The sequence below is a fragment of the Symphalangus syndactylus genome, chromosome 5 (genome assembly GCF_028878055.3).
Source record: "Symphalangus syndactylus isolate Jambi chromosome 5, NHGRI_mSymSyn1-v2.1_pri, whole genome shotgun sequence".
In the NCBI taxonomy this organism is placed as follows: domain Eukaryota; kingdom Metazoa; phylum Chordata; class Mammalia; order Primates; family Hylobatidae; genus Symphalangus; species Symphalangus syndactylus.
In genome coordinates, this window is record NC_072427.2 from 47,645,127 (window position 1) to 47,669,973 (window position 24,847).

Sequence of the window (24,847 nt, forward strand, 5' to 3'; positions counted from 1 at the left end):
CTTTTTAATTTCAGTTGTTCCCCTTCCCATCCCATTTTACAGACATTTCAACCTACGAATGAAGAGGGACACTTCCCTTTTCAGTGATGAATTTAAAGTAGAAACATCAAATAAAGTACTTGATTATGATACCTCTCATATTTACACTGGACATATTTATGGTAAGTTGGACCTTAACAGAACCCTTTTCTTCCATTTTTTTTCTACACAAAGATACTTATTTTGAAGTGTAAGCGAATATTTCAGAAAAGGTTATAAATCCAGAGGAGGTTGAATTCATATGAAGGGTAATGGTCTTTGAGAAATGAAGTAATGTTTGGACCTGTCTTTACATGTATGTTTAATAGTGAATTATGAAATATCTGGCTTCTGAAAGGTATGAAATTTTGACTCAGTACCTCTAAACCGTTAGAGTTTTCAAAAGTTTTAACGTCTTCTGTGATTTTCTGATTTTCCAAGTAAGAAATTAATAGTAACTTTGCTGTGTTTTGTAAGAAAACAGGAAAAGTCTAAAAGGAAACAGTAAAGATGATCTTAGCCAAAAATAATGTGACAAAGTCATCTGTAGGAAAATCCTCCCAAGGCCCTTCTTCCTCAGAATCTATTTGCTTTATTCACAATTCTAACAAATTTCTCTTGCTGCATCAAATTAAAAATGCATATTGGGGGGCATCAGTGGCACACTTAATCCAATAGAAAGTTACATCTACTAGTAGTGTTGAAAGAACAGAACAATTGTCAAAGTCATAAAAAAGCTTAAAAAATGAAAATCTTCTGGGGGCGTTGGAGAGAGGCAAAATGTCATTGTTTTATAACTGTACATTAGTAAGTACTCAAGATGATTCTTAGTTAAGACAGTGTTAAACTGTTTGAGATTATTTCTACACGAGTGATTTCTACTGAAAATAGTAACATGAAAAATTAAGTGCTTAAAGAATTTTTTCTCATTTTTTGATTGTGCCAGATAAATGAGGCATTTCTATACTTAAACTTTCTCATTTGTAGAATAAACCTAATTATTAAATTCTTTCACTTTTTCGTACTCTTACAATTCTGTAACCAAAGTAAAGCGTTTTTCATCAGTAGATTTTCAATGTCAGACTTTAGTGTTATATTGTCTTCTTGATTATTTATCTTGCTGGGCAAATAACTTAGTAGTTCCTGCCCTTTTTTGCTAGGTGATGAGATCAAGAAAAGTATGAGGCTATAAATGAGTTTGCAGATAAAAATCATGTTATTTAGGCCAGGCATGGTAGCACTTACACCTGTAATCCCAGTGCTTTGGGAGGCTGAGGCAGGAGGATTGCTTGAGACCTGGAGTTTGAGACCAGCCTGGGCAATATAGTGAGACCTTGTCACTAAAAAACATAAAAAAATTAGTTGTGGTGGCACACCTGTAGTTTCAGTTAGATGGGAGGCTGAAGTGGGAGGATTGCTGAGCCCAGGAGGTTGAGGCTACAGTGAGCTATGATTGTGCCACTGCACTATAGCCTGGGCGACAGAGAGAGGCCTTGTCTCTTTATTTAAAAAAACAAAACAAAACAAAAAAACTTAAAATACCAGTGTCTTGGGCTCTTACCTCCAGTCTATGATTAATTCAAAGGCAACTAATTAATGTTATTCTACAACTTAGAAATTGTGGATGGCCTGATTTTTATTTTAATGAGAGAATCGTAATGGGTAAATTCAAGGTTTAAAGCCCTCTCCCTCTGCTTTCACCCTTTATGTCATTTGATTTTGGTGCTCACCTTTTTGTTGTGATTATATTAAGAACCAAAAGTACCTTTTTTCCTATTATTTCCTTTCACTAGAGAAGTATAATTGATGGGATAGTATTACAAATCCTTGTCCGATATCTTTAAAAGTAGTGTTGGTATACTTTTGTTCAAAGTGCCTCTGAAATATTTGACACTGTTCTGTTTAAAAATGTGTTTATAAGCTGGGTGTGGTGACTCACGCCTGTAATCCCAGCACTTTAGGAGGCCGAGGCAGGTGGATTGTTTGAGCCCAGGAGTTCCAGACCAGCCTAGGAAACATAGCAAGGCCCCGTCTCTACCAAAAATACAAAAATTAGCTGGAAGTGGCGGTGCACGCCTGTAGTCCCAGCTACTAGGGAGGCGGAGGTGGGAGGAGTGCCTGAGCCCAGGAGGTTGAGGCTGCACAGAGCCACGAGCTCATCACTGCACTCCAGCCTGGGTGACAGAGCAAGACCTTGTCTCAAAAGCAAAACAAAACAAAACACAAAACAAACCCCTAAGGATAGCGCAGAAGTCAAAAGGCCTGGCCCATGCACAATATATCGGATGGGAAAGGAGCTTTTTTCTTGTGGTACCTGTAGCAAAATTTTCAAAAGATGCTTTGGATGTCTTTATTCTGAAAGTGTGTATTTTATCAGTGGGTTTGCTTGCTTCTTTTAAGTTTAAGTTAATTTAACAATTAATTGTTTTGTTTTGTTTTGAGACAAGGTCTTGCTCTTATCGCCCAGGCTGGAGTTCAGTGGTGCCATGTCAGCTCACAGCAACCTCCACCTCCAGGGTTCAAGTGATTCTTCTGCCTCAGCCTCCTGAGTAGCTGGACTTACAGACCTGTGCCACCAGGCCCAGCTAATGTTTCTGTGTTTTTAGTAGAGACAGGGTTTTGCTATGTTAGCTAGGCTGGTCTTGAACCCCTGGCCTCGAGTGATCTGCCCGCCTCGGCCCCCTAAAGTACTGGAATTATAGGTGTGAACCACACTGTGCTGGGCCAATTTACAATTATTGATGACTACTGCATACATGCTAGGTACTCAGCTAGGTGCGAGGAGTGTGATTGGTAACAAGGCAGATACTCTTATTTTTCATTGCTGTTATTAGTAATTGTATATGTTTTAACTAAATACTAGTTGCTGTTCACATCTCACATTCTGCTTAATATATTTTATGTGAAAATTTCCATAGTAAATTTATATTCAAGATTTAACCATATATATGTGTATATATGTATGCATGTGTATATATATATATACACACACACTTATATACATATATATGAACAAATTTAACATTCATGTGCAAATTAAATTGTCAAGAATTTGTCGCTTTCATTAATAGGTGAAGAAGGAAGTTTTAGCCATGGGTCTGTTATTGATGGAAGATTTGAAGGATTCATCCAGACTCGTGGTGGCACATTTTATGTTGAGCCAGCAGAGAGATATATTAAAGACCGAACTCTGCCATTTCACTCTGTCATTTATCATGAAGATGATATTAGTAAGTACTTAAATTTTATCAAGTAGCCTTTTTCCAAAGGCTTATGATAGTTAAAACTGTGTGGAGACAAATGAAGCATTAGCTGTTTTCTTTCCTGAGTTACTAATCAGGCTAGAACATAGTTTTTACTAGCAATTGCTATTTAAGGAATAGTAGATATATGTAATGAGGCAATTTCCTTGTCAATCCATTGCCAGTACTACTTTGCTGATATGACATAACTAATTATGTTTGAACTTTGTGAGTCAACCAAATCTGACTGCACTGGAAATCGTATATTTTGACATCAGCCAGTCTGTGTAATGCTAATACCTTTGTGTGTGTGGCCTACTGAAGGTAGAAGAGCATCATTACTTCTTATGTAAATTTCAGTGTGGATATTTGTGTAGTGTTTAAGGAATATTTTAGGTATTTTTGTAATTTTTAAGTCCATTGAGTATTTCTTTTTAGAATCTTAAGGTAATGACCTCAAGAGTCCAAGTTTATCATGGATTTTGTTCTCTACCATCTTTATATGATGATATTTTTCTAAGAATAGAAAATGTATTTAGACTTTACCTTTTAATTCTATTGTCCGTGTATCCACAGTTATCCAGTTATTGGGAATGCTTCTTTGAAGTACCACAGAAATACATTTCTCTAATTTATATAGCTCTTGAATACCCATTTATTATTTTTTGACTGTAATTAGACTAGTCTCTCAATTTTTGCCTACTTTCCTAACTTGGCATCTTCTTCCTACATATGTTTTCCTTTGTATAGACAGAAATTTATTGTCAATAATTTTATTCTCACTTAGTAATACACTGACAAGCATTAACCATTTTGACTTTTTGCTCCATCAGCTCTGACATTTTCTGTGCTTCATCTGTCCAACTGCTTGTTATCTCTGCTGCTAGATTGCTATAGAAAATAACATACGTATTCTAGGTAGGATGCATTTATGATTTTTAGCTACTTGTTAAATCATAAGCTCATTAATGCTACTTGCCTGTATTTTCATTCACCTCTATTTGATTCCTTTTCCAGTTTTAACTCCTGGTATTTCAAACTCTTCCTTTCTTTTCAAGCTCTAAGCTATCATTCTCCTTCATAAGTAGGAATATGAATTCCTTTGCTTTCCTTTCTTTCTGCTGACAAAATTATTATTTACCTGGTTTGTGTCTTGCTTTGTAATTTTCTTAGTAATTTAACCTTTTTTTGCAGGGTTACCTCCCCTATCAGGGTATGTAAGTTCTCCAGATATAGTTGCTGTTTCTTTTGCTCCTTTAATGTTCCAAGTATCATTTGTCTGTGCAGCAGGCTTTTCATAAATACTTAATGAAATACTGGAATATCTTTCTAGAATGTTTTATCAAAATCAAATAAAACCTTTTGAGGAAGGAAGGAGAGGAAAAGAGTAATCTGCCAGATTATTTTTTCCTTTCTGTCATATTGTAATTGTACTTTCTCCATTGCTTTCTACTTCCTGTCAGTGCCCTCTACTGTATTTGTTCTGCCTGTTTTGACTTCTGTTATTGTGCCTCTCTATCGCGTTTTGCTTCTTCTGTTATCTACTTGTGCGTAGTTTAAGAATATTCTTTTTTTCCACTTTTCTTTTCTTTCTTTCTTTCTTGTAATATAATTGTATTTTTCACATATTGCATCCAGCAGTAATTTCCAAATATCTTAATAGGTGTCAATCTTTTTTTTTCCCCAAAGATGATGAGTTAGCTTGGAGGATGAATGACACTGAATGTTACTTGATTTTTTGTTCTTTTTGGCATTTAAATGCTTTATCATTGATACCAGCTTTTATTTTATACTTGTTTAAGTAAATGTATGTTTGTGGTAAGGAGAACTTTTTAACATTCTTTTTATTATTAAGTATCAGTAGTGGTGTTAGAATTTAAAAGCAGCAGTCTTTAAGGTGATTTTATTTGTAGCTTCTCAGGTAATTGGAATTGTAGGATATGAGGATGGGAGTACGGAAGGAATTGCCTTAAACAGAGTTTTTAATGTTTGCAAATGTAGACAATTACTTTTGAAAACCTATCTAAAAATCTGTCAAGTGAACCATGGTTTAAGACAAGAAAACATCCATGTATTAGTCTTTTAGTCTAAATAGTTGCTATATTTATATTCTAGACCATGGTTGGCAAATTCTCTGCAGAGGGACAGATAGTAAATATTTTTGGCTTTGAGAGCTGTATGTTTTATTGCAGCTACTCAGCTCTGCCATTGTAACACAAGAACAGCCAAAGAAACACATAATATATGAATAAGCGTGGGTGCTTTTTTAAAAGAAATTATTATTTATTTATCTATTTTTTTGGAGACAGAGCCTTGCCCTGTTGCCCAGTCTGGAGTGCAGTGGTGTGATCATACCTCACTACAGGCTCAACCTCCTGGGCTCAAGTGATCCTCTTACCTCAGCACTGTGAGTAGCTGGGACTCCAGGTATAAGCCACTGCTCCCAGCTGGCATGGCTGTTTTTAATAAAACTTCATAGACACTTAAATTTTAATTTCATATATTTTTCATATGACATAAAATATCATTCTTTTGATTTTTTTCTTTAACCATTTAAAAATGTGGAAACTACCCTTAGTTTTCATGTCAAACAAAAACAGATGGGAGGGCTCACTAAATTTAATAATTACTTTAATTGGTTCTTTAAATTCTCTGTGTAGAATATGACAGGTTCTAGAAGTGGTAGTAGTAGCAGTAGGAAGAATAATTATTATGGCTTAATGTATTCCTGACACTATATAAAAATCTTTACTTGCATTATTGAATTGAATTCTCAAGATAACCTTATGAGATACTGGCACACCTATTATTCCCACTTTATAGGTGAAGGCTTAAACTGAGGCTTAGAAAACTTATGTCACTTGATTGTGGACCTCCTGTTCTTTACCCTGTGCTCTTCTGCTTCACTCATGGAAGAAAGCTGTAAATTCTCACTGCCTTTACTTCAAGGATTTCTGGGGGTTTTCTGAAATCTGTAAGCCTCTCTAAAACCATACATTTGCATCTATTGCTGTTTTAAGCCAAACTCTCTCCTTAATATATTTAGCAGTGTTTATTTTATAACTAACTAAAAGGGAAAGGATGCCCTTTAATGTGTATTATTATTTTTATATAGTTGGTTTAAGTACCAATAATTTATTTTCAGAAGTAAAGTACTGCATGATTGTATCACTGTGAATGTTCTTAATTGAATTTGGTATCCTTGTATATGTTATCCTTACCAAAAAGAAGCAAATGGTAGGGGAGGCATACTAACCTTGGCTATAGCTTCTGAATGAGAATTTGGCTACCCTCTTCTTAATACTGTTTTTGCAACTGAAGGCATAAATGTATAGAACCATCATGAAAAATGATACTGCTATTCCCAGAACCTTGGGGAATGGCTTCTGAGACTGTACCAGAACACAGAGATAGTTTTCAATGAAAATACTTAATAATTTCTCTAGATGTGATAGTGATAACTACATACTGTTATCACCTTAAAATGCATACTTATTTAATTCTGTACTCAGTAAAAAACACTCTCTCCTAGGACATGGAAGTGTGAACAGTTAATGACAAGGTAAGAATACCACTTAGTCCTCTGCCCCTTAGCACAGTTTATTGTAAAGAAACTGAGAAAAACATTGTTCCGTAAACTAGAATAGTATAGTTATTAACATGAACAGGTTTTAGGAATATCTGACTATATGACTGCTTGTAATAATTCCCTTACACCTTTTTTGTGTACTACCTATCCAAGAGCTAAAGGTCTGAGTAATTTTTTTATGCTATACTTATAGAGAAATACTTAATCTCCAAATTAAAAAATATATTTTAATTGTATATGAAAAGCTGCAGAATAAGTTATTTGGGTTTATTGCCTTCATTTCAAATTTATTATTTATTTTCCTTTGTGGGGTATAGAAAAGCCTAGAGAGGTTGAATTTGCCTATACCTCTGTCGCCCAGGCTGGAGTGCAGTGGTGCCATCTCAGCTCACTGCAACCTCCGCCTTCTGGGTTCAAGTGATTCTCCTGCCTCAGCCTCCCGAGTAGCTGGGACTACAGGCGTGTGACATCATGCCCAGCTAATTTTTGTGTTTTTAGTAGAGACGGGATTTCACCATGTTGGCCAGGATGGTCTCGATCTCTCGACCTCGTGATCTGCCCGCCTCGGCCTCCCTAAGTGCTGGGATTACAGGCATGAGCCACTGCGCCCGGCCTGAATTTGTCTATACCTTATAATAGTAGGGCACCCCTACTTTAGAATGTGTGTTAGCCATACGTATACTTACTACTTCTTTCTTTTGTGCTTCAGTGGGAAGACCCCCTATTTCTTGTTCTGAAAAATTAAGATTGTTAAACTTTATTTTACCATTTCAAGATGGAGGCCTCTTCATTCATGTAGAAGCTTCCTCATTTGTGGAAATGTCAGGATGTTGCATCTAAAACTTTTAAAATGTCAATTAGTTCCATATTGTGTTTTTGAAGTTGTTTTGTGTCACTGTTAGTGACAGGGAGAGACAAAAGGAAGGAATACAAGAGGGAAGAATAATTGAATTGGTAAGTATTGATAATAGCTAGCACTGTTTGTATCATTCACATGTAACAGGAAAACTGTTTTAAAAAGCATTCTGGCTATACTTAGGTCCAGTCTGGAGATTGGAAATCTGCATAAGCATATTGAGTTGTGACAAACTATGTAGCCAACTGGAAAAGTTGAGGTGTGGAGTGCTCTGATTGTTTGACTTCTGAACTCCCACAGTGCATACAAGTGTATTGGTTAATCTCTCTACTATATGTTTTGAATTTGTATGCTTTACTAAGCATTGATGTTAAATACTGAACTTATTTAAGCACAGTGATAGTATTTGAAAGAAATATAAAAATGGGCCGGGCGCGGTGGCTCACGCTTGTAATCCCAGCACTTTGGGAGGCCGAGGCGGGCGGATCACGAGGTCAGGAGATTGAGACCACGGTGAAACCTCGTCTCTACTAAAAATACAAAAAATTAGCCGGGCGTGGTGGCGGGCGCCTGTAGTCCCAGCTACTTGGAGAGGCTGAGGCAGGAGAATGGCGTGAACCCGGGAGGCGGAGCTTGCAGTGAGCCGAGATTGCGCCACTGCACTCCAGCCTGGGCGACAGAGCGAGACTCTGTCTCAAAAAAAAAGAAAGAAATATAAAAATGTAGTGGTATTCTTGACTCTGTCTTTTCCTTTTTTCTGAGTTAATCTCCAGGGAAGTATAAATTAATTTTTCTAAACAACTCAGAGGCACAGAAGCCGAAAAGTTGAGAAGGCCACAGATATGGGAGTTATTTTAAGAATAATATTTAATTAGAAATGTAGGATACTAAATTGGAAAGTTAAAAAAATCACAAAAAAAGAGACAGTGGCCAGGTGTGGTGGCTCACGCCTGTAATCCCAGCACTTTGGGAGGCCGAGGCAGGCAGATCATGAGATCAGGAGATAGAGACCATCCTGGCTGAGCAGTGAAACCCCGTCTCTACTAAAAATACAAAAAATTAGCCAGGCGTGGTGGCAGGTGCCTGTAGTCCCAGCTACTCGAGAGGCTGAGGCAGGAGAATGGCTTGAACCCGGGAGTCGGAGCTTGCAGTGAGCCAAAATCATGCCACTGCACTCCAGCCTGGGCGACAGAGTGAGACTGTCTCAGAAAATAAAAAATAAAAAAAAGAGAGAAAAAGAGACAGTGAGGGGCTTAATTCTTTTTAGCAGAATCTGGAGAAAATATGCTTAGACTTTTCATATTATGCATATTATGCATTTCATATTATGTAACTTTGTATAAATAGGATAACAGTTGAAAATTTTAGATCAAGTTCTTTTCTGATTGGTTGTATATATGTATGTATATGTATACATGTATATTCATATATATTTATCTTAAAACATCAATATAAAATATTTTAGCTATAATGAAATACAATGAATTATTTCAGAAATATAAGATTTTTTAAGGTAAAAAATTGTTATTAGAAGCATTTACAGTGTCAATAAAACAGCTGCAGCTTTTTTTTTTTGGGCAATTACAGAGTGGTATTCAGTTAAGAGTAATACTTATTTTGTATAAGCTGCATCAGAGAGAAATGAAGATGAAAAACTATCATCTCCATATATAACTCATTTGTGCTGTACACCAATAAGAACCTGCTTTAGATTTTCATGCTGGCTTACAGCTCTCATACTGTTTCAGGCAAAGTTAGTGGTTATTGAAAATACCACCAGGATGGGCTGTCTGTCCGTCTGTCTGTCCGTCCTTCCATCCATCTGTATTTTTTTTTCTTTTTGCTCTCTCATCAACTGACTGTCAAGGATGGGCTATCTAGAGACACATTTGGTATTGTGGTTAACTGTTAGTGTGTTAAATGTACAGTTTAAAAACAAAGCCTTACCTTTAAAGGTTTTTCTTTAAGAGGAGTGAGTTGTGTACAGGGTTGCTAAATAATTTATAAACAAGGACAAACACTGCGCTAGAACCAACTTATTCATTATGATCATCTTCATCTTCCTCCTCTTACTCATCCTCTTCATCTTCTTCCTTTTCCTTTGTATTTTCAACTTCCTCACCTTCCTCCTCTTCTTTTTTTTTCCAGCATTGACATCTCCCTTTTTTTTTTTTTTTCCTGCATCAGGCCTTCCTTTAGCTCAGTATGCAGCAATATCCATTTCTTAGTTTTTCTTCAGCTTCACAGCCTTTTCATAAGGCTGCTTGTCCTATGCATCATATCCACATCTTTCTGAGTTTCTTTGGAACATCAGCAATGGATAGGTTTGGATATTCTCCTTAGATTTTTGGGCAGTACTCAGGGCAAAATTAAAAGACGGAAGGAGCCCTCTTGGGTACATTGGGATCCCTAAACTTTTTTGTTTCTTCTTTAGGAGGGATATAAGTTTCTCTTTAATAGCCATCCTTCTCCCCCTTTGCCATGTCTTCAGATTTTCCTTTCTCTTTAGCAGATACGGCTTTCCACCTCTCTGAGCACTTTTTAGAAAATTCCGAGAAGTTAACTGAAGCATGAGTGCTGCTTCTTGTTCTGCTCCTGGAAGTTTGCACAAAGAATGCATATGATGACATTTTGCCTCTTGGCCTCTTAGGATCTTCTTTTACTAAGTTTAGTTATTTTTCCTCAGAGAAGCACAGAGTCACCTAGTGCTCATCTGGCTGTCATTTGCCCCAGCACTGTCTCCATGGAGGTCAATGTACTGTAATGACTATCAGAAATACATGATTATTTGAAAATAAAAAAAGCTTTCATGTTGTAAAGCAACTTTGAAAGTTACCCTAACAAGTAAAATTATATTTGAAATTTTTGTTTTTCGAGAACTATCTTCTCATGATTTTGTAGTATTTGAAGTGTTTTACAAATAAATTGAGTAAGAAATTTTATAATTTTAGTATTGTAAAAGGCACTAGAATTCAACACTCTAAAGATAACGGAAACTGAAGTCTAGAGTTATAAAACTTGTGCAGTATGACATGGATCCATATCTTTTGGCTTCCACTCCAATGCTTTATTTCTGTTACATTCTGAGTTAGGAGAGTTTAAAGGCTGCTAAAAGGCAGGAACTTAATGACAATAGAGACGATGACAGTAAGGATTAAAAAAAAGTTATTTTTGGTATCATTGATTTTGAAGGTGAGCCATATTTACTACTGAAAAAGCAAATTTATATTTTAGGCTCACTTTAAAAAATATGTATATATATTAATAGAGACAAGGTCTCACTATGTTGCCAGGCTGGTCTCGAGCTCTTGAGCTCAAGTGATCCTCCTGCCGTGGCCTCCCAAAGTGCTAAGATGACAGGTGTGAGCCACCATGCCTGGCCAAGGCTCAACTCTTATGAGTGATGAGTTACAGAAAAACTAGAAGAAATAGCATTTAGGAGTATGTGTGCGTGTATGTCCTAGAGATACTCGGAGCTAAACCTCAGTCTTTCACATCTCTGATAGCATAATTCAAAGATTCATGTTTGTACCAGTGACCTTGTAAGAGTGCCTGAGGACATTGGTCTAGGACTCTGGCCCTCTAAAAAGCTGCTTCTAAAGAGGCATTGTGAGATCTGGTTTATTAAAGACATGTTATATTCTGTTCATGATTTATAAATTGGGGGATTAGATGATCTCCATAAGCAGTCTTGCTATCTTGTATTTATATTTGAACATAAGTCTACAATTTATAGATGTGGATTTTATTGGTTTTAGCTTCTAGAGACTTCTTAGAATTATTTTTTGTAGGCAAGCTTGTAGATCTACTAGTTAAAACTGTTGTTTGGTTTTAATTTGTTTGCTCTAGACCATACAAGTTAATGGTCATGGTACACGGTAGGGAGAAGGCACAGGAGGTAATATGTCAAAGAACTGAGGCATGACATATGTATGAAAAGAGTTAGAAATGAAATCAAGGTGATATATTAGAATAGCTTTATAACCTTATACAGGTAATGTACTTTTTCTTGGTCTCATTTTCTTCAGGTATAAAATGAAGGTGTTAGATCATGGTGCTAATATCTCTTATCTCTTCTAAAAGTTAATGGTTCTAAACTACTTTTCCTTTAAAGGTGGAAATATCTTGATTGATCATGGCTGACAGAAATAAAAAGTAAAAATAAAAATGTTTTTGTGCTGATTACCAAATGACTATATAAAATGGCTATTCTTGTATGTAAATTAAGTATTTTTCTTAAGTAAATTAAGTATTCTTGTATGTAAATTAAGTAAATCAAGATGAAATGTGTCCACCACCATTAACATTTTTGTGAATAGCCCTTCAGATCTCATATACCATTTTAAATTTCATGTACAGTATATCTTAGATCTCTTTCTGTGTCAATAAACATAGCTCTACATTTTTCCTTTAAATGGCTACATAAAATTCTGCTGTTTCCTTGATAAATGTATTATTTACCAACCTGCCAACTGATGGATGTATAGATTGTTTCCTCTTTTTTACTGTTAAAAATTGCAACAGGTAGCATTCTTGCACATATTTTCTCCCCTCAATATTTTTATGGCTATTTCCTTAAGATTAATTTCCTAGAAGTAGCATGCATTGTCAGACATTTGCATTTTGATATATATTGCCAGATATCTCTTTAAAAAGGTTACACAGATTTATACTCTTAGACCTATAAATTAAATATTGACTTAATAATACCTTCATGTATAGTCTGTGGACACACTTCCCCAATTACTTCACAAAAATGTCTCCTGTTTTTTTTTAATACAGGATTTAATCAAGGTCTACACATTGCCTTTGATTGTCACATCTCTGTAGTCAGTATTACTCTTTTAACAGCTTAATTGAGGAAAAATTGATAGCAATAAACTGCTTATAAAGTATATAATATTGATAACTTTTGACATATGTTTGTCTGTGAAACTATCATAGCATTTAAGATAATAAACATGCCCGTCACCCCCAAAAGCTTTCAGTGTAATTCTTTTCTCTACTCCCTGCTACCCTCTTGCACTAATCTCTAGGTTAGTTTGCGCTTTCTAAAATGTTATATAAACACAATTATACATTATATACTCTTTAAGAAAGTCTGGCGTTAACTCACCATAAATATTTTGGGATTCATCCATGTTGTATGTATTAAAAGTTAATAACTTTTTGTTGATAAATATTAGTCTATTGTGTGGATACCATGATTTGTTAATACATTTGCCTGTTAATGGACATTTGGGTTGGGTTATTACAGACAATTACTATAAGGTTTTTAATATTAACTCATCAAGTATTGGTTCATTAAAGAGAATATAAATTTTGAAGAGGCAAGGGGATGAAATAACTACTAAGGACCAAAAAGTCTTGCTGTGTTGCCTGAGCTCTAGAGAGGGAGCATTTGGAAACAAGACAAGCAGAATACCCAAAGAATCTTAATTTAAGCTAATAGCATATACAGCATATACATTCTCTCTCCTCCAAGCTGACAATACAACTTAGGTGTAATCTCCTAGAATTTTTTCCTGACCTCACAGTTCTGGGTATCCTCTCTTTACTGCTGTTAATGTGTTGATGAGTCTTCCCTATCTTTTGAATCCAGTGGTTTACAGGTCATTGGTCATATGACTGACCTTTGAGCGGCATGGAAGGAAACCAGCTGTTGACTGGATGAGTAAATTAAATTCAACCAGTGTTTAATAAACTGTGGATGATTGCCGGGAGACCTTAACACTTGGGAAGTTGGTACTTAAATGCCATGCTTGTTGACATGTCGGACACCTCAACTAGACTGAAAGCTCTTGAGAGTGCATGTTCTATGTCATTTATTTTTGTATCCCTGTTGTTTGGTATATAATAGTTTTTCTTATTTGTTTGCTTAATAAATTAATGCAGTTAAATAACATTGACATATGATTAGGAAATTTATGTGTACACAGGTCTTAATTTTGAATGTTCTGTATGTTATAGTCAATCTGTAAAGTAGTTAGGAATTTAGAACACACTTTGCTGTAGAAACAATTTAAAGTGTTAGACAATTCCTCTTTATTGTAGGTAGAATGAAGGCTAAAAGGAGGTTATGGAAGCCAGCAGTTTATAGGTCTTTGGTTAATGGATGGCCTTTGAAAAGAGGCATAGAAACCAGATACTGGCTGAAAAATTAAATTCAACAAGTATTTATTGGTTTGTGAATATACAGGAAAGAGAATTTTAAAATTTCCCCTGAAGATTAAAAACCTTCAGGGGAATTTTCAGTAATAGAGAGTCAAAATGTGATAAATGCTGTCACAAAAATGTCATCAAAGCCCTGGGGTAGTGCATTCTACTTCAGTGAGGGAGCTTTAGGGAGATTTAGGAAGACTTCCCTGGGGAGGTGGAATTTGACTTGAACCTCGAAGATAAGGGGTAGACTTTCCATTGCCAGAGGAGAGAATCTGTGATCACAGGAGAAGGGTCAGCCCTGTTACTCTGGCTACAACAATATTTCTTTTCAGTTGTCACAGCTTGGGAACTAAAGAAAGGAAAAGAGATTCGCATGTTCTTTGGCCCAGTCACCCATTTACCCCTGTGTATAGCTGTATAGTCCCAAGTAAAATACCTGTAAATAATGGTCACTTAAAGTTAGTATGTTACAAGTTTTCATTCCAAGTGTCAGTTGTAAGTTTTACAGGTTTAACAACTGATTAATTTGTTAATAAACATTTTTTGGGTGCCTAATCTGTACAAGACACTTTTAGAAACTATCCATACAATAATGAATAGGGCAAAGGTTCTTCCTTAAACACTAGTAATTCTATTTATCATTGATCAGAATAATAAAGCAACATTTCTCTGGTTGACCTGACTCCCATTATCCCTTTGGCTGCCAATACTAACCCTTTCTTTCTAAAACTTACCATGGGGTGGGGAGTGACATGCCTGGCCCTCTTCCTTATCTCTGTTTCCAGAGAGATCAGTGTTGTAAGTGCATGTGGAAAGTGGGGTCATCTTCAACTTCCTCCTCTTTCTAGGGATAATCACTCTGTGCTTTTCTTATGCCCACTTACCCTCCCAAAACAGAAATTAGACATGGGGATTGGGAAGACATGAGAATTGGTACTCGGGAGAAAGGGCCTCCCATCCACTGAAATTAGGAGGAAGAACATTTGGAGTTCTTTCCTGTCTCCAAACTTTTCATTTCTTCTCAAAAGAAAAAAAAAAAAGCCTATCCTTTCTTCTACTCTCCATCAGTGAATCCTTGTTGATGTTGGCAACTTTGGGAATAAATGGCGATTTTCATGGACAAGGACCCCACCTCATGATACTCTGGATACTAACAAAAATAATTTTTATGCATAATAATATTATTCTATAGAAGTCATTCTATTTTAAATTCAATGTAGATTTTTAAAAATTGGCTTTGGTGATTCATGGCATATTATTGGAGGGATTACCACCCAGTTTTGACTATTAGAGGGTCATCTCATAGCCAAGGCCTTGGATCTTGCAGTTAAGTTTCTGAGCTGCTAGTCACATAAGGCGGAGGGGTACCCTGCTGAAAGTAGTGAGAGTGCAAAAAGTGAGTATTTTATGCCTAGTTCTGTTTGACAGAGAATCTGAACTGTAAATATTCCTCCTCGAAAGAGTAGATGATTGAGAGTTAACTAGGGCTATTTCCTGCTTGAGGTAGAGTCACAATATATGTACTATTTATATTTGTGTCTTGAACAGCAAAACAAAAGCAAGAGGCTGGCAGAGGAACTGGAAGAAAGGCAATAGATCTAAAGCTGATCTTTGTTTTAAATAGGCCGAATATTCTACACCCATGACTCATTCTTTGTGAAAGAATATGCTGTTTGGCCTTTTCAGGGGAACTACAGTGCATCCTATGATTTAGCATCTCAATGAGGGCTTATTCATTAGTTGAACAAAGGCTTTTTCTAGAAATGAGGATTATATTGTTAGTAATTTTAGAGGGAAAATGTCATTGTCCATTTTTATAGTTAATGTGGTGACCAAGGAAAACAACGTCTTTTAGAAATTTTGAAAGTATATGGGAAAAATTGTATGCTTGACCGTTTCTATTGGGAGAGTTTTGTGCTGACAGAATTTGAAGCATATATAAATACTGTTTTGTTGCTTTGGAAATATTTGGAAATTTTTTTTACCTTAAGTTTCAAGCTTTCAAAAGGAATTTATATTTTTAATTCGTGATATATAAAATTCAGTTTACGAAGAAATAAAACACGAATTCTTTTAAAATTCCAATGTTTTAAGTAACAATGTACTAAATAAATGTTTTTTTTTTTTTTTTGTTCCCCTATACATTAATAACAAATGGTAAGTGAGCTTTAGTGTTTTGACAAAAGATTTTGAAGGTCACGGAACAATTGTAATTTTTTCCCCATTGATTATTAAGATCATTTTGCATAGTTTTAGCTTGCATGGTCAGTTTTATGATTGGCACTTACTGGTGTGGCAAAGCAAGGACTGCCTGGTGTTAACTAGGTGAATGAAATTGAGAATAGACTCTGGAAATTCAGTTGCTAGCTGGCATTAAGGAACTGCTTGAGATTACAGATCATGACTTTTGAATGAGACTGGAATTACTAGTTTTTCTTTAGCTTCATTCAGCTTCAGGAGGAGCTTCTTTCTTCCGTAGTTACACTTCTGAAGTAAGTAAGACACCACAGCATTCACCATCAGCTCCCTTCAAGGGCGTTGGGGTGGAGCACGGGGGTGTTGATGGTGAATGCAGTGGTGTAATTATAATAATAATTGACTATGGGATTTAAACTGAATAAGGAAGAGAAAGAATATCTGGTGATAGACAATAAGGTGGTAGCATTGGTGGATTAAAGGGTCTCACTGATGTTAAAGGGTTTATGGAGCCTAGAGGGAATGTGCTGAAAAGATAAGTGGTGGAAAGAAAGTAGAATACTAGAAGTTGAGATTATGAAGTGCTTTCAGTTATCCATAGTGACAAGTTCAGAAGAGTAACTATGGAAATGAGAAACTGAGGTAGGAAAAAATCATTGGAGAAAAGAACTGAGTGTATTGGAAGGATCATCGTCATGAATGATGAATAATGATGAATGAGGTCATCAGTCATGATGATGAGGTGGTGTCAGAGAGACTGACAGTAAGTCAGGATCTAAAAATAAGGAAATAAGGGCAGTAGTGACTTGGGTGGCAACAAATGCCTATAATAAGTTGGGGTAGTCAGTGATATAGTCACATAACTGTAAAAACTGAGCTACTGTGAGAATAGTCTTAATGGTCCTAAGGGAGAAAGTGGTAGACAGTTGTGTTTTGTGAAATGAGAGGTGGGGGAGTATCTTCCCAAGAATAGGAAGAGTTTTGGGGTTCTCCTTTATATTTGCTGGAGTCCTCCTGATGGAGCTCAGAATGCTGCAGGATTCCCTTGACCCCTGCCAGATGATGGACCAGAAGCATAGATATTCTCTTGATGACAGCCGAGTGCAGTATATTGGTGATAGGGTCAGAATAACGAGTGATTATGGCCCTTTATTAGAATTCACAAATCATCTATATGACAAAAAGCTAAAGACCTGTGGTTTTTAATTGAGGGAGAACTTAGGAACCTGCTAGGTTTTAACATTAGAATGCCTAGCATAATGCCTTTTCCACAGGTGCTCAATAAGCATTTATGGTTTTCATTAGTTAAGACAGTTAAATTTTATTTATAAGATAATTCTCATTTATAATTGGTTATACCTAAATGTGTGACAGTAACGATGTTTTTTCTTTGTATTTTAGACTATCCCCATAAATACGGTCCTCAGGGGGGCTGTGCAGATCATTCAGTATTTGAAAGAATGAGGAAATACCAGATGACTGGTGTAGAGGAAGTAACACAGGTAAGGATTTTAACACCAGCTTGCATTTAGGAAATGGAAATGAACTTGAGGATGTATATCTGCATTTAAAATGTGTGTTCTAGAATTTCTGAAAGACTTATACCACTATGGGGAGTGTTTTTTAATGCTCAAAGAGGCCAGGTAATGTGCCAATAATAAAGAGATAGGGCCGAGGTTTGAATACAAATATATGTGACCCAAAAAACATTACAAGTCTAAAATATACTATCCTTTACATGTTTTGTTATAAAAGAAAACAAATGTTTTATATAAATGTAAATATTTTTATTAGTATTAAAATTAGAGTGACCACTTGCCTTGGTTTGCCAAGGTATTCTTCATTTTTAACACTGAACGTTGTGTGTCGGCAGACAATCTGGTTGGTCATGTTAATAAAAATCTCAGGGCTTTTCATATTTTAATTATTTTTTCCCCTCCTTTTTCTTTAGTCATAGGTGACAGGTTATAGTTATTCAGAACATAAGTTCAAAATGAGAAAACATTTTTTCTTTTATGATAAAACATTTATATATTTTGGACATCCTTTCTAAAAGTAGTATGGTAGAGTAATGTTTCTTGAGCCATGAATCTTTGTATTCAGATCTATTCCTTGATCTGTAAAATGGCATAAACAATTCTGTTTCAGGTGGGTCTTTCTAGTATTAAGTGAGATTTTATTCTTACATGTATTGAAGAAATACATATTGATCTTCTGCCATATGTCAGAGACTGTGGAAAGTTCTGGGAATATGTGGAGATTAAGATGAAGGCTTATTCTCAAAAGTTTATCGTTTAATTGGAGACACAGAGAAGCAATTTAGAGTAGTAGGAGAGGATTAAGTATAGGATGATATTCTACACACAAGAGGAATAGCTAATCTAGCCTTATAAGTATTTGAAGGCAATAATCAGACCTCAAGAATAAGTAGGAGTTAGGTTAGCCATGAGGATATGGAAAGACTATTCCAAGTAGGAGGAACAGTACATACAAAGGCCAAGGAGAGAGAAAAATCAGTAAAGAATTTTTAACATGAGGGTAGAGTTTAAGACTAGAGTTTAGGAGACTAATGAGAAGTTGTTGTAGTTATTCAGTTGAGAAGTGATAGTGGCCTGTACTAATATATTGGCAATTTGGATAGAGGGGTTGAGATTACAGACTGTTAGATATGATAGAATTTAGCATGGTGGCTTGATAAAATATTAATATACAAAAGTAGGTTGCATTTATTTATACCACGAATAGACTACCAGAAATATAATGAAAGGATGGACATTGTTAATAATATCAGAGAATATTGTATATTATAGAATAAATGTAACAAAGAATTATAAGACCTATATAAGGAAAATCAAAACTTTATAAAAATATTAAGGAAGACTGATTTTAAATGAACGGAGAGATATACCATATTAATGGGAAATAATACTTAATATTATAAAAATATCAGTTCTCCCTGTATTGATTTGTAGATTCAGTGGTAGTCCAATACACATTACAACAAGCTTATTCACAACACTCAATGGGTCAAAAATGTTATATGGAAAAGTAAGGACTAAGAAGAAGTAGGGCCCATTTAAAGATGATGAACAGGAAAGAGGGGAAGAGGGATTTACCCTAGGAGGTATTAAGACTTGCTATAATAATTGAGAGTGTGATAGCACAAGGATGGACAGATTAACTAGTGAAATAAAAATGAGTGCTTAGAAAAAGACCCATGCATATATGAAACTTTGTTATGTGGTAGAGATGCAATCTCAAGTTAGTAAGGAAAAGTGAGGACCATTGAATAAATGGATCCAGAAAAAAATGTTTATCTATTTGAAAAAAAGATGAAGTTGGATCACCATCCTACAACAATAAAGTCCAGGCTGTAAATGAAGTCCATATTTACAACAAAAAAGTCCAGATGGATTTAAGTATTAAATGTCTAAAATGAAAACTTTGAAACTTGTAGATTTCCCTTTCAAGCTGTGGTAGAGTAACTGATATCTAACTAGGCTTTCTACAATAAACAACTAGAAAACCAAACAAAATATTTCAAACAATTATTTTCAAACATTAGAAAATAAGCATTGCAGGATTGAGATCTCAGAGTGAGGAAATAATGATCTCTGTGATTTCCCTGACTTTTTGACTGGAGTCGAAATTTCAGATATGACACACAGAAGGAGATCTCAAGAAGGATAAGAACACAGCAATGTTGCTGAGTTGAAGAGTTAGAAGTAAGAGTTCAGGAAGACTGAGGTGTCTGGACTTAGGGGCACAATACCTGAGAGGAAAGAGCTGTGCTGAGAAAAAGCTCCAGATATCTGCACAGGTGTTGCCTTCCTTGAGTCTTAGCCGAATACTAAGCTGTGCCTGCCTGCACAGGATGAAGTTCTTTGAGAAAACTATGAGACAAAGAAAAACTACCCAGACTCTGTGAAATGAACAACTATCAAAAACAATACTTGGGCCAGGTGTGGTGGTTCATGCCTGTGAATCCCAGCATTTTAGAAGGCTGAGGCAGTAGGATCACTTGAGGCCAGGAGTGCGAGACCAGCCTGGGCAACCTCGCCAGATCTCATCTCCATAATAATAATAATTATTATTATTTTTTAATGAGCTGGGTGTGGTGGTGAACACCTGTAGTCTCAGCTACTCTGGAGGCTGAGACAAGAGGATTTCTTTTTTTTTTTTTTGAGACGGAGTCTTGCTCAGTTGCCCAGGCTGGAGTGCAGTGGTGCGATCTCGGCTCACTGCAAGCTCTGCCTCCCAGGTTCACGCCATTCTCCTGCCTCAGCCTCCCGAATAGCTGGGACTACAGGCGCCCGCCACTACGCCCGGCTAATTTTTTTGTATTTTTAGTAGAAACGGGGTTTCACTGTGTTAGCCAGGATGGTCTCGATCTCCTGACCTTGTGATCCGCCCGCCTCAGCCTCCACAAGTGCTGGGATTACAGGCGTGAGCCACCGCGCCTGGCCATACAAGAGGATTTCTTGAGCCCAGGAGGTTGAGGCTGCTGTGATCCATGATTGTGCCACCCAGCCCAGGCAGCAGCGCGAGACCCTGTCTCTAAAAAAATTACACTTAGTAGATATCCCAAGCCATGGTAGCAGGGCTAACCTAGCCCTAGAGTAGAAGCTACTTCAGACCTGCCCTTCCTAAGCTGAAAAACAAGCCTCAAAAATGTCAAACTGCTTTTCAAATAAATTAGCTGTCTGTCAGAGAAAAGCTCAATAATATCTGTTAAAGGAGAACACTAAGTCCAGATACTCAACAATATAACATTCAGTGTTCAACATTCAAAGAACATTACTAGATGACAAGAAACTGAAAAATGTGATTCATAATAAGGAGAAAAGCCACCTAAATAGAAACACAACCAGTAATTACAGACATTAACAGGCAAGGACTTTAAAACACATATTATTAGTATGTTCAAAGAATTAAAGCCATGAACACAAAAAGGAGAGAATGGAAATTCTAATAAAGAACCAAATGGAACTTCTAGGGTAAAAAATATATTATCTCAGGTAAAAAATTTAGTGGATAGGCTTAAAAGAAAATTAATTACTGCAGAACTCAATATGAGTATACTTGAGTAAAGGAAAATAAAACAATAGACAGTATCCATATCAAAGCACAGAGGGAAAATAATTGACATCCGAGGGAAGAGATGCAGAAAAAATTATTTAAAAATTAATGCCTCTGAATTTTTCAGATACGAGGAAAAATTTCAATTCATGGCCCAAGAAACTCAATGAAACACGTGCAGGATAAACACAAAACCATACCAGGGTATATTACAATTAAATTATTGCAAACACCGGAAAATCATAAAAAACCATAAAAGCAGCCACAGAAAAGGAGATACATTTACATACAGGGGAACAAAGATAAGTATAACTGGTGACTTCTCATCACACAGTGCAAACTGGAAGACGTAGAATAACATCTTCAAAGTGTTGAAAGAAAACCTGCCAAACTAGGATTCTATATTCAGAGAAAATAATTTTCAAAAACAAGGGCAAATTAAAGATCTTTTTAAATGAAAATTGAGAGAATTTGTGTCTAGGTGACGTACACTGTAAGAAACATTAAAGGAAGTTCTTCAGGTAGAAAAAGATACCAGATGGAAACTCAGATATACACAGAAGAGTGAAGAACATAAAATAGTAACTATATAGATAAATATTAAGCAGTTTTTTTTCTCATTTAAAAAAATCTTCAGGAGATTATTACCTAAGTCAAAATAATAAGGTATAGTGGATTTTGTAATACACAGAGAATCAAAATTTATGACAGTAGTGCAAAGGACAAGAGAAAGAAGAATAGAAGTATGTTTCTTAAACAATTTGTGAAGTGGTGTAATTTTGGCAGGTAAACTGTGCCGTGATAAAGATGGGTATTGTAAACCGTAGAGCTGGGGTCAGCAAACTACAGCCTGTGGGTCAGATGTTTGCTTTTGTAAGTAAAGTTTTATTAGAACACAGCCACACCTATTCATTGATAGGTTGTCTGTGACTGCTTTTACATTATAGTGGCAGAATTGAATAGTTGTGATAGAGAACAACTACATGTTGTTCAAAAGTCTAAATGTTTACTATTAGGCCTTTTCAGAAAAAGTTTGCAGGAATTTCCTCTGCCCTGGAGCAACCATTGAAAAAAGAAGAGGAAATAATTTAACAGGTTAATAAAATAAATCAAATGTAATTAAAAACAGTTAAGAGAAGTTAGGAAGAAGAGAAAAAGGAAAAAAAACCAGATGGGACAAATAGAAAATAAATAGCAAGATGGTAAGTTTAAATCTAACCATATTGACGACTGCATTAAATATAAATGGACTGTTGAGGTGTGAAGATTGCTTGAGGCCAAGAGTTCAAGACCAACCTGGCCAACATAGCGAGACTCTGTCTCTATTTTTTTTAATTAAAAAAAAATAAATGGGGGGTGGAGCCAAGATGGCCAAATAGGAACAGCTCCGGTCTCCAGCTCCCAGCCCCAGCGACACAGAAGACGGGTGATTTCTGCATTTCTGCTTGAGGTACCGGTTTCATCTCACTAGGGAGTGCCTAACTGTGGGTGCAGGACAGTCGGTGAAGCTGAAGCGCACTGTGCGCGAGCCGAAGCAGAGCGAGGCATTGCCTCACTCGGGAAGCGCAAGGGGTCAGGGAGTTCCCTTTCCTAGTCAAAGAAAGGGGAAACAGACGGCACCTGGAATATCGGGTCAGTCCCATCCTAATACTGCGCTTTTCCAATGGGCCTGGAAAACGGAGATTGTGTCCCGCACCTGGCTCGGAGGGTCCTATGCCCACGGAGTCTCGCTGATTGCTAGCACAGCAGTCTGAGATCAAGCTGCAAGGCGGCAGCGAGGCTGGGGGAGGGGTGCCCGCCATTGCCCAGGCTTGCTTAGGTAAACAAAGCAGCCAGGAAGCTCGAGCTGGGTGGAGCCCACCACAGCTCAAGGAGGCCTGCCTGCCTCTGTAGGCTCCACCTCTGGGGGCAGGGCACAGACAAACAAAAACTCAGCAAGAACCTCCACAGCCTTAAATGTCCCTGTCTGACTGACAGCTTTGAAGAGAGTAGTGGTTCTCCCAGCACGCAGCTGGAGATCTGAGAACGGACAGACTGCCTCCTAAAGTGGGTCCCTCACCCCTGAGCAGCCTAACTGGGAGGCACCCCCCCAGTAGGGACAGACTGACACCTCATTCAGCCGGGTACTCCTCTGAGACAAAACTTTCAGAGGAACTATCAGACAGCTGAATATGTGGTCTCACGAAAATCCGCTGTTCTGCAGCCACCGCTGCTGACACCCAGCCAAATAGGGTCTGGAGTGGACCTCTAGTAAGCTCCAACAGACCTGCAGCTGAGGGTCCTGTCTGGTAGAAGGAAAACTAACAAACAGAAAGGACATCCACACCAAAAACCCATCTGTACATCACCATCATCAAAGACAAAAAGTAGATAAAACCACAAAGATGGGGAAAAAACAGAGCAAAAAAACTGGAAACTCTAAAATCAGAGCACCTCTCCTCCTCCAAAGGAACGCAGTTCCTCACCAGCAACGGAACAAAGCTGGATGGAGGATGACTTTGACGAGTTGAGAGAAGAAGGCTTCAGACGATCAAACTACTCTGAGCTACGAGAGGAAATTCAAAACAATAGCAAAGAAGTTAAAAACTTTGAAAAAATATTAGAAGAATGGATAACTAGAATAACCAATGGAGAGAAGGGCTTAAAGGAGCTGATGGAGCTGAAAGCCAAGTTTCGAGAACTACGCGAAGATTGCAGAAGCCTCAGTAGCAGATGCGATCAACTGGAAGAAAGGGTATCGCTGATGGAAGATGAAATGAATGAAATGAAGAGAGAAGGGAAGTTTAGAGAAAAAAGAATAAAAAGAAATGAACAAAGCCTCCAAGAAATTTGGGACTATGTGAAAAGACCAAACCTACGTCTGATTGGTGTACCTGAAAATGATGGGGAGAATGGAACCAAGTTGGAAAACACTCTGCAAGATATTATCCAGGAGAACTTCCCCAATCTAGCAAGGCAGGCCAGCATTCAGATTCAGGAAATACAGAGAACGCCACAAAGATACTCCTCGAGAAGGGCAACTCCAAGACACATAATTGTCAGATTCACCAAAATTGAAATGAAGGAAAAAATGTTAAGGGCAGCCAGAGAGAAAGGTGGGGTTACCCACAAAGGGAAGCCCATCAGACTAACAGCTGATCTCTCAGCAGAAACTCTACAAGCCAGAAGAGAGTGGGGGCCGATATTCAACATTCTTAAAGAAAAGAATTTTCAACCCAGAATTTCCTATCCCGCCAAACTAAGCTTCATAAGTGAGGGAGAAATAAAATACTTTACAGACAAGCAAACGCTGAGTGATTTTGTCACCCCTAGGCCTGCCCTAAAAGAGCTCCTGAAGGAAGCACTAAACATGGAAAGGAACAACCGGTACCAGCCACTGCAAAAACACGCCAAATTGTAAAGACCATCGAGGCTAGGAAGAAATTATAGCAACTAACGAGCAAAATAACCAACTAACATCATAATGACAGGATCAGATTCACACATAACAATATTAACGTTAAATGTAAATGGGCTAAATGCTCCAATCAAAAGACACACAGACTGGCAAACTGGATAAGGAGTCAGGACCCATCAGTGTGCTGTATTCAGGAAACCCATCTCATGTGCAGAGACACACATAGACTCAAAATAAAGGGATGGAGGAAGATCTATCAAGCAAATGGAAAACAAAAAAAGGCAGGGGTTGTAATCCTAGTCTCTGAT

At 37.0% G+C, this 24,847-nt stretch overlaps 1 protein-coding gene across 2 annotated transcripts in view; it reads left to right on the forward strand.

Annotated features, from left to right (window-relative positions):
• ADAM10 (ADAM metallopeptidase domain 10) overlaps positions 1 to 24,847 on the forward strand; it is a 166,650-nt gene that overhangs the window by 72,924 nt on the left and 68,879 nt on the right. For both annotated transcript variants that reach the window (XM_055278361.2, XM_063639017.1), the window contains exons 3-5: positions 43 to 161; positions 3,090 to 3,248; positions 17,465 to 17,565. In XM_055278361.2, coding sequence (XP_055134336.1) covers positions 43 to 161; positions 3,090 to 3,248; positions 17,465 to 17,565 — 379 coding nt within the window. The remainder of the gene's footprint in view (positions 1 to 42; positions 162 to 3,089; positions 3,249 to 17,464; positions 17,566 to 24,847) is intronic.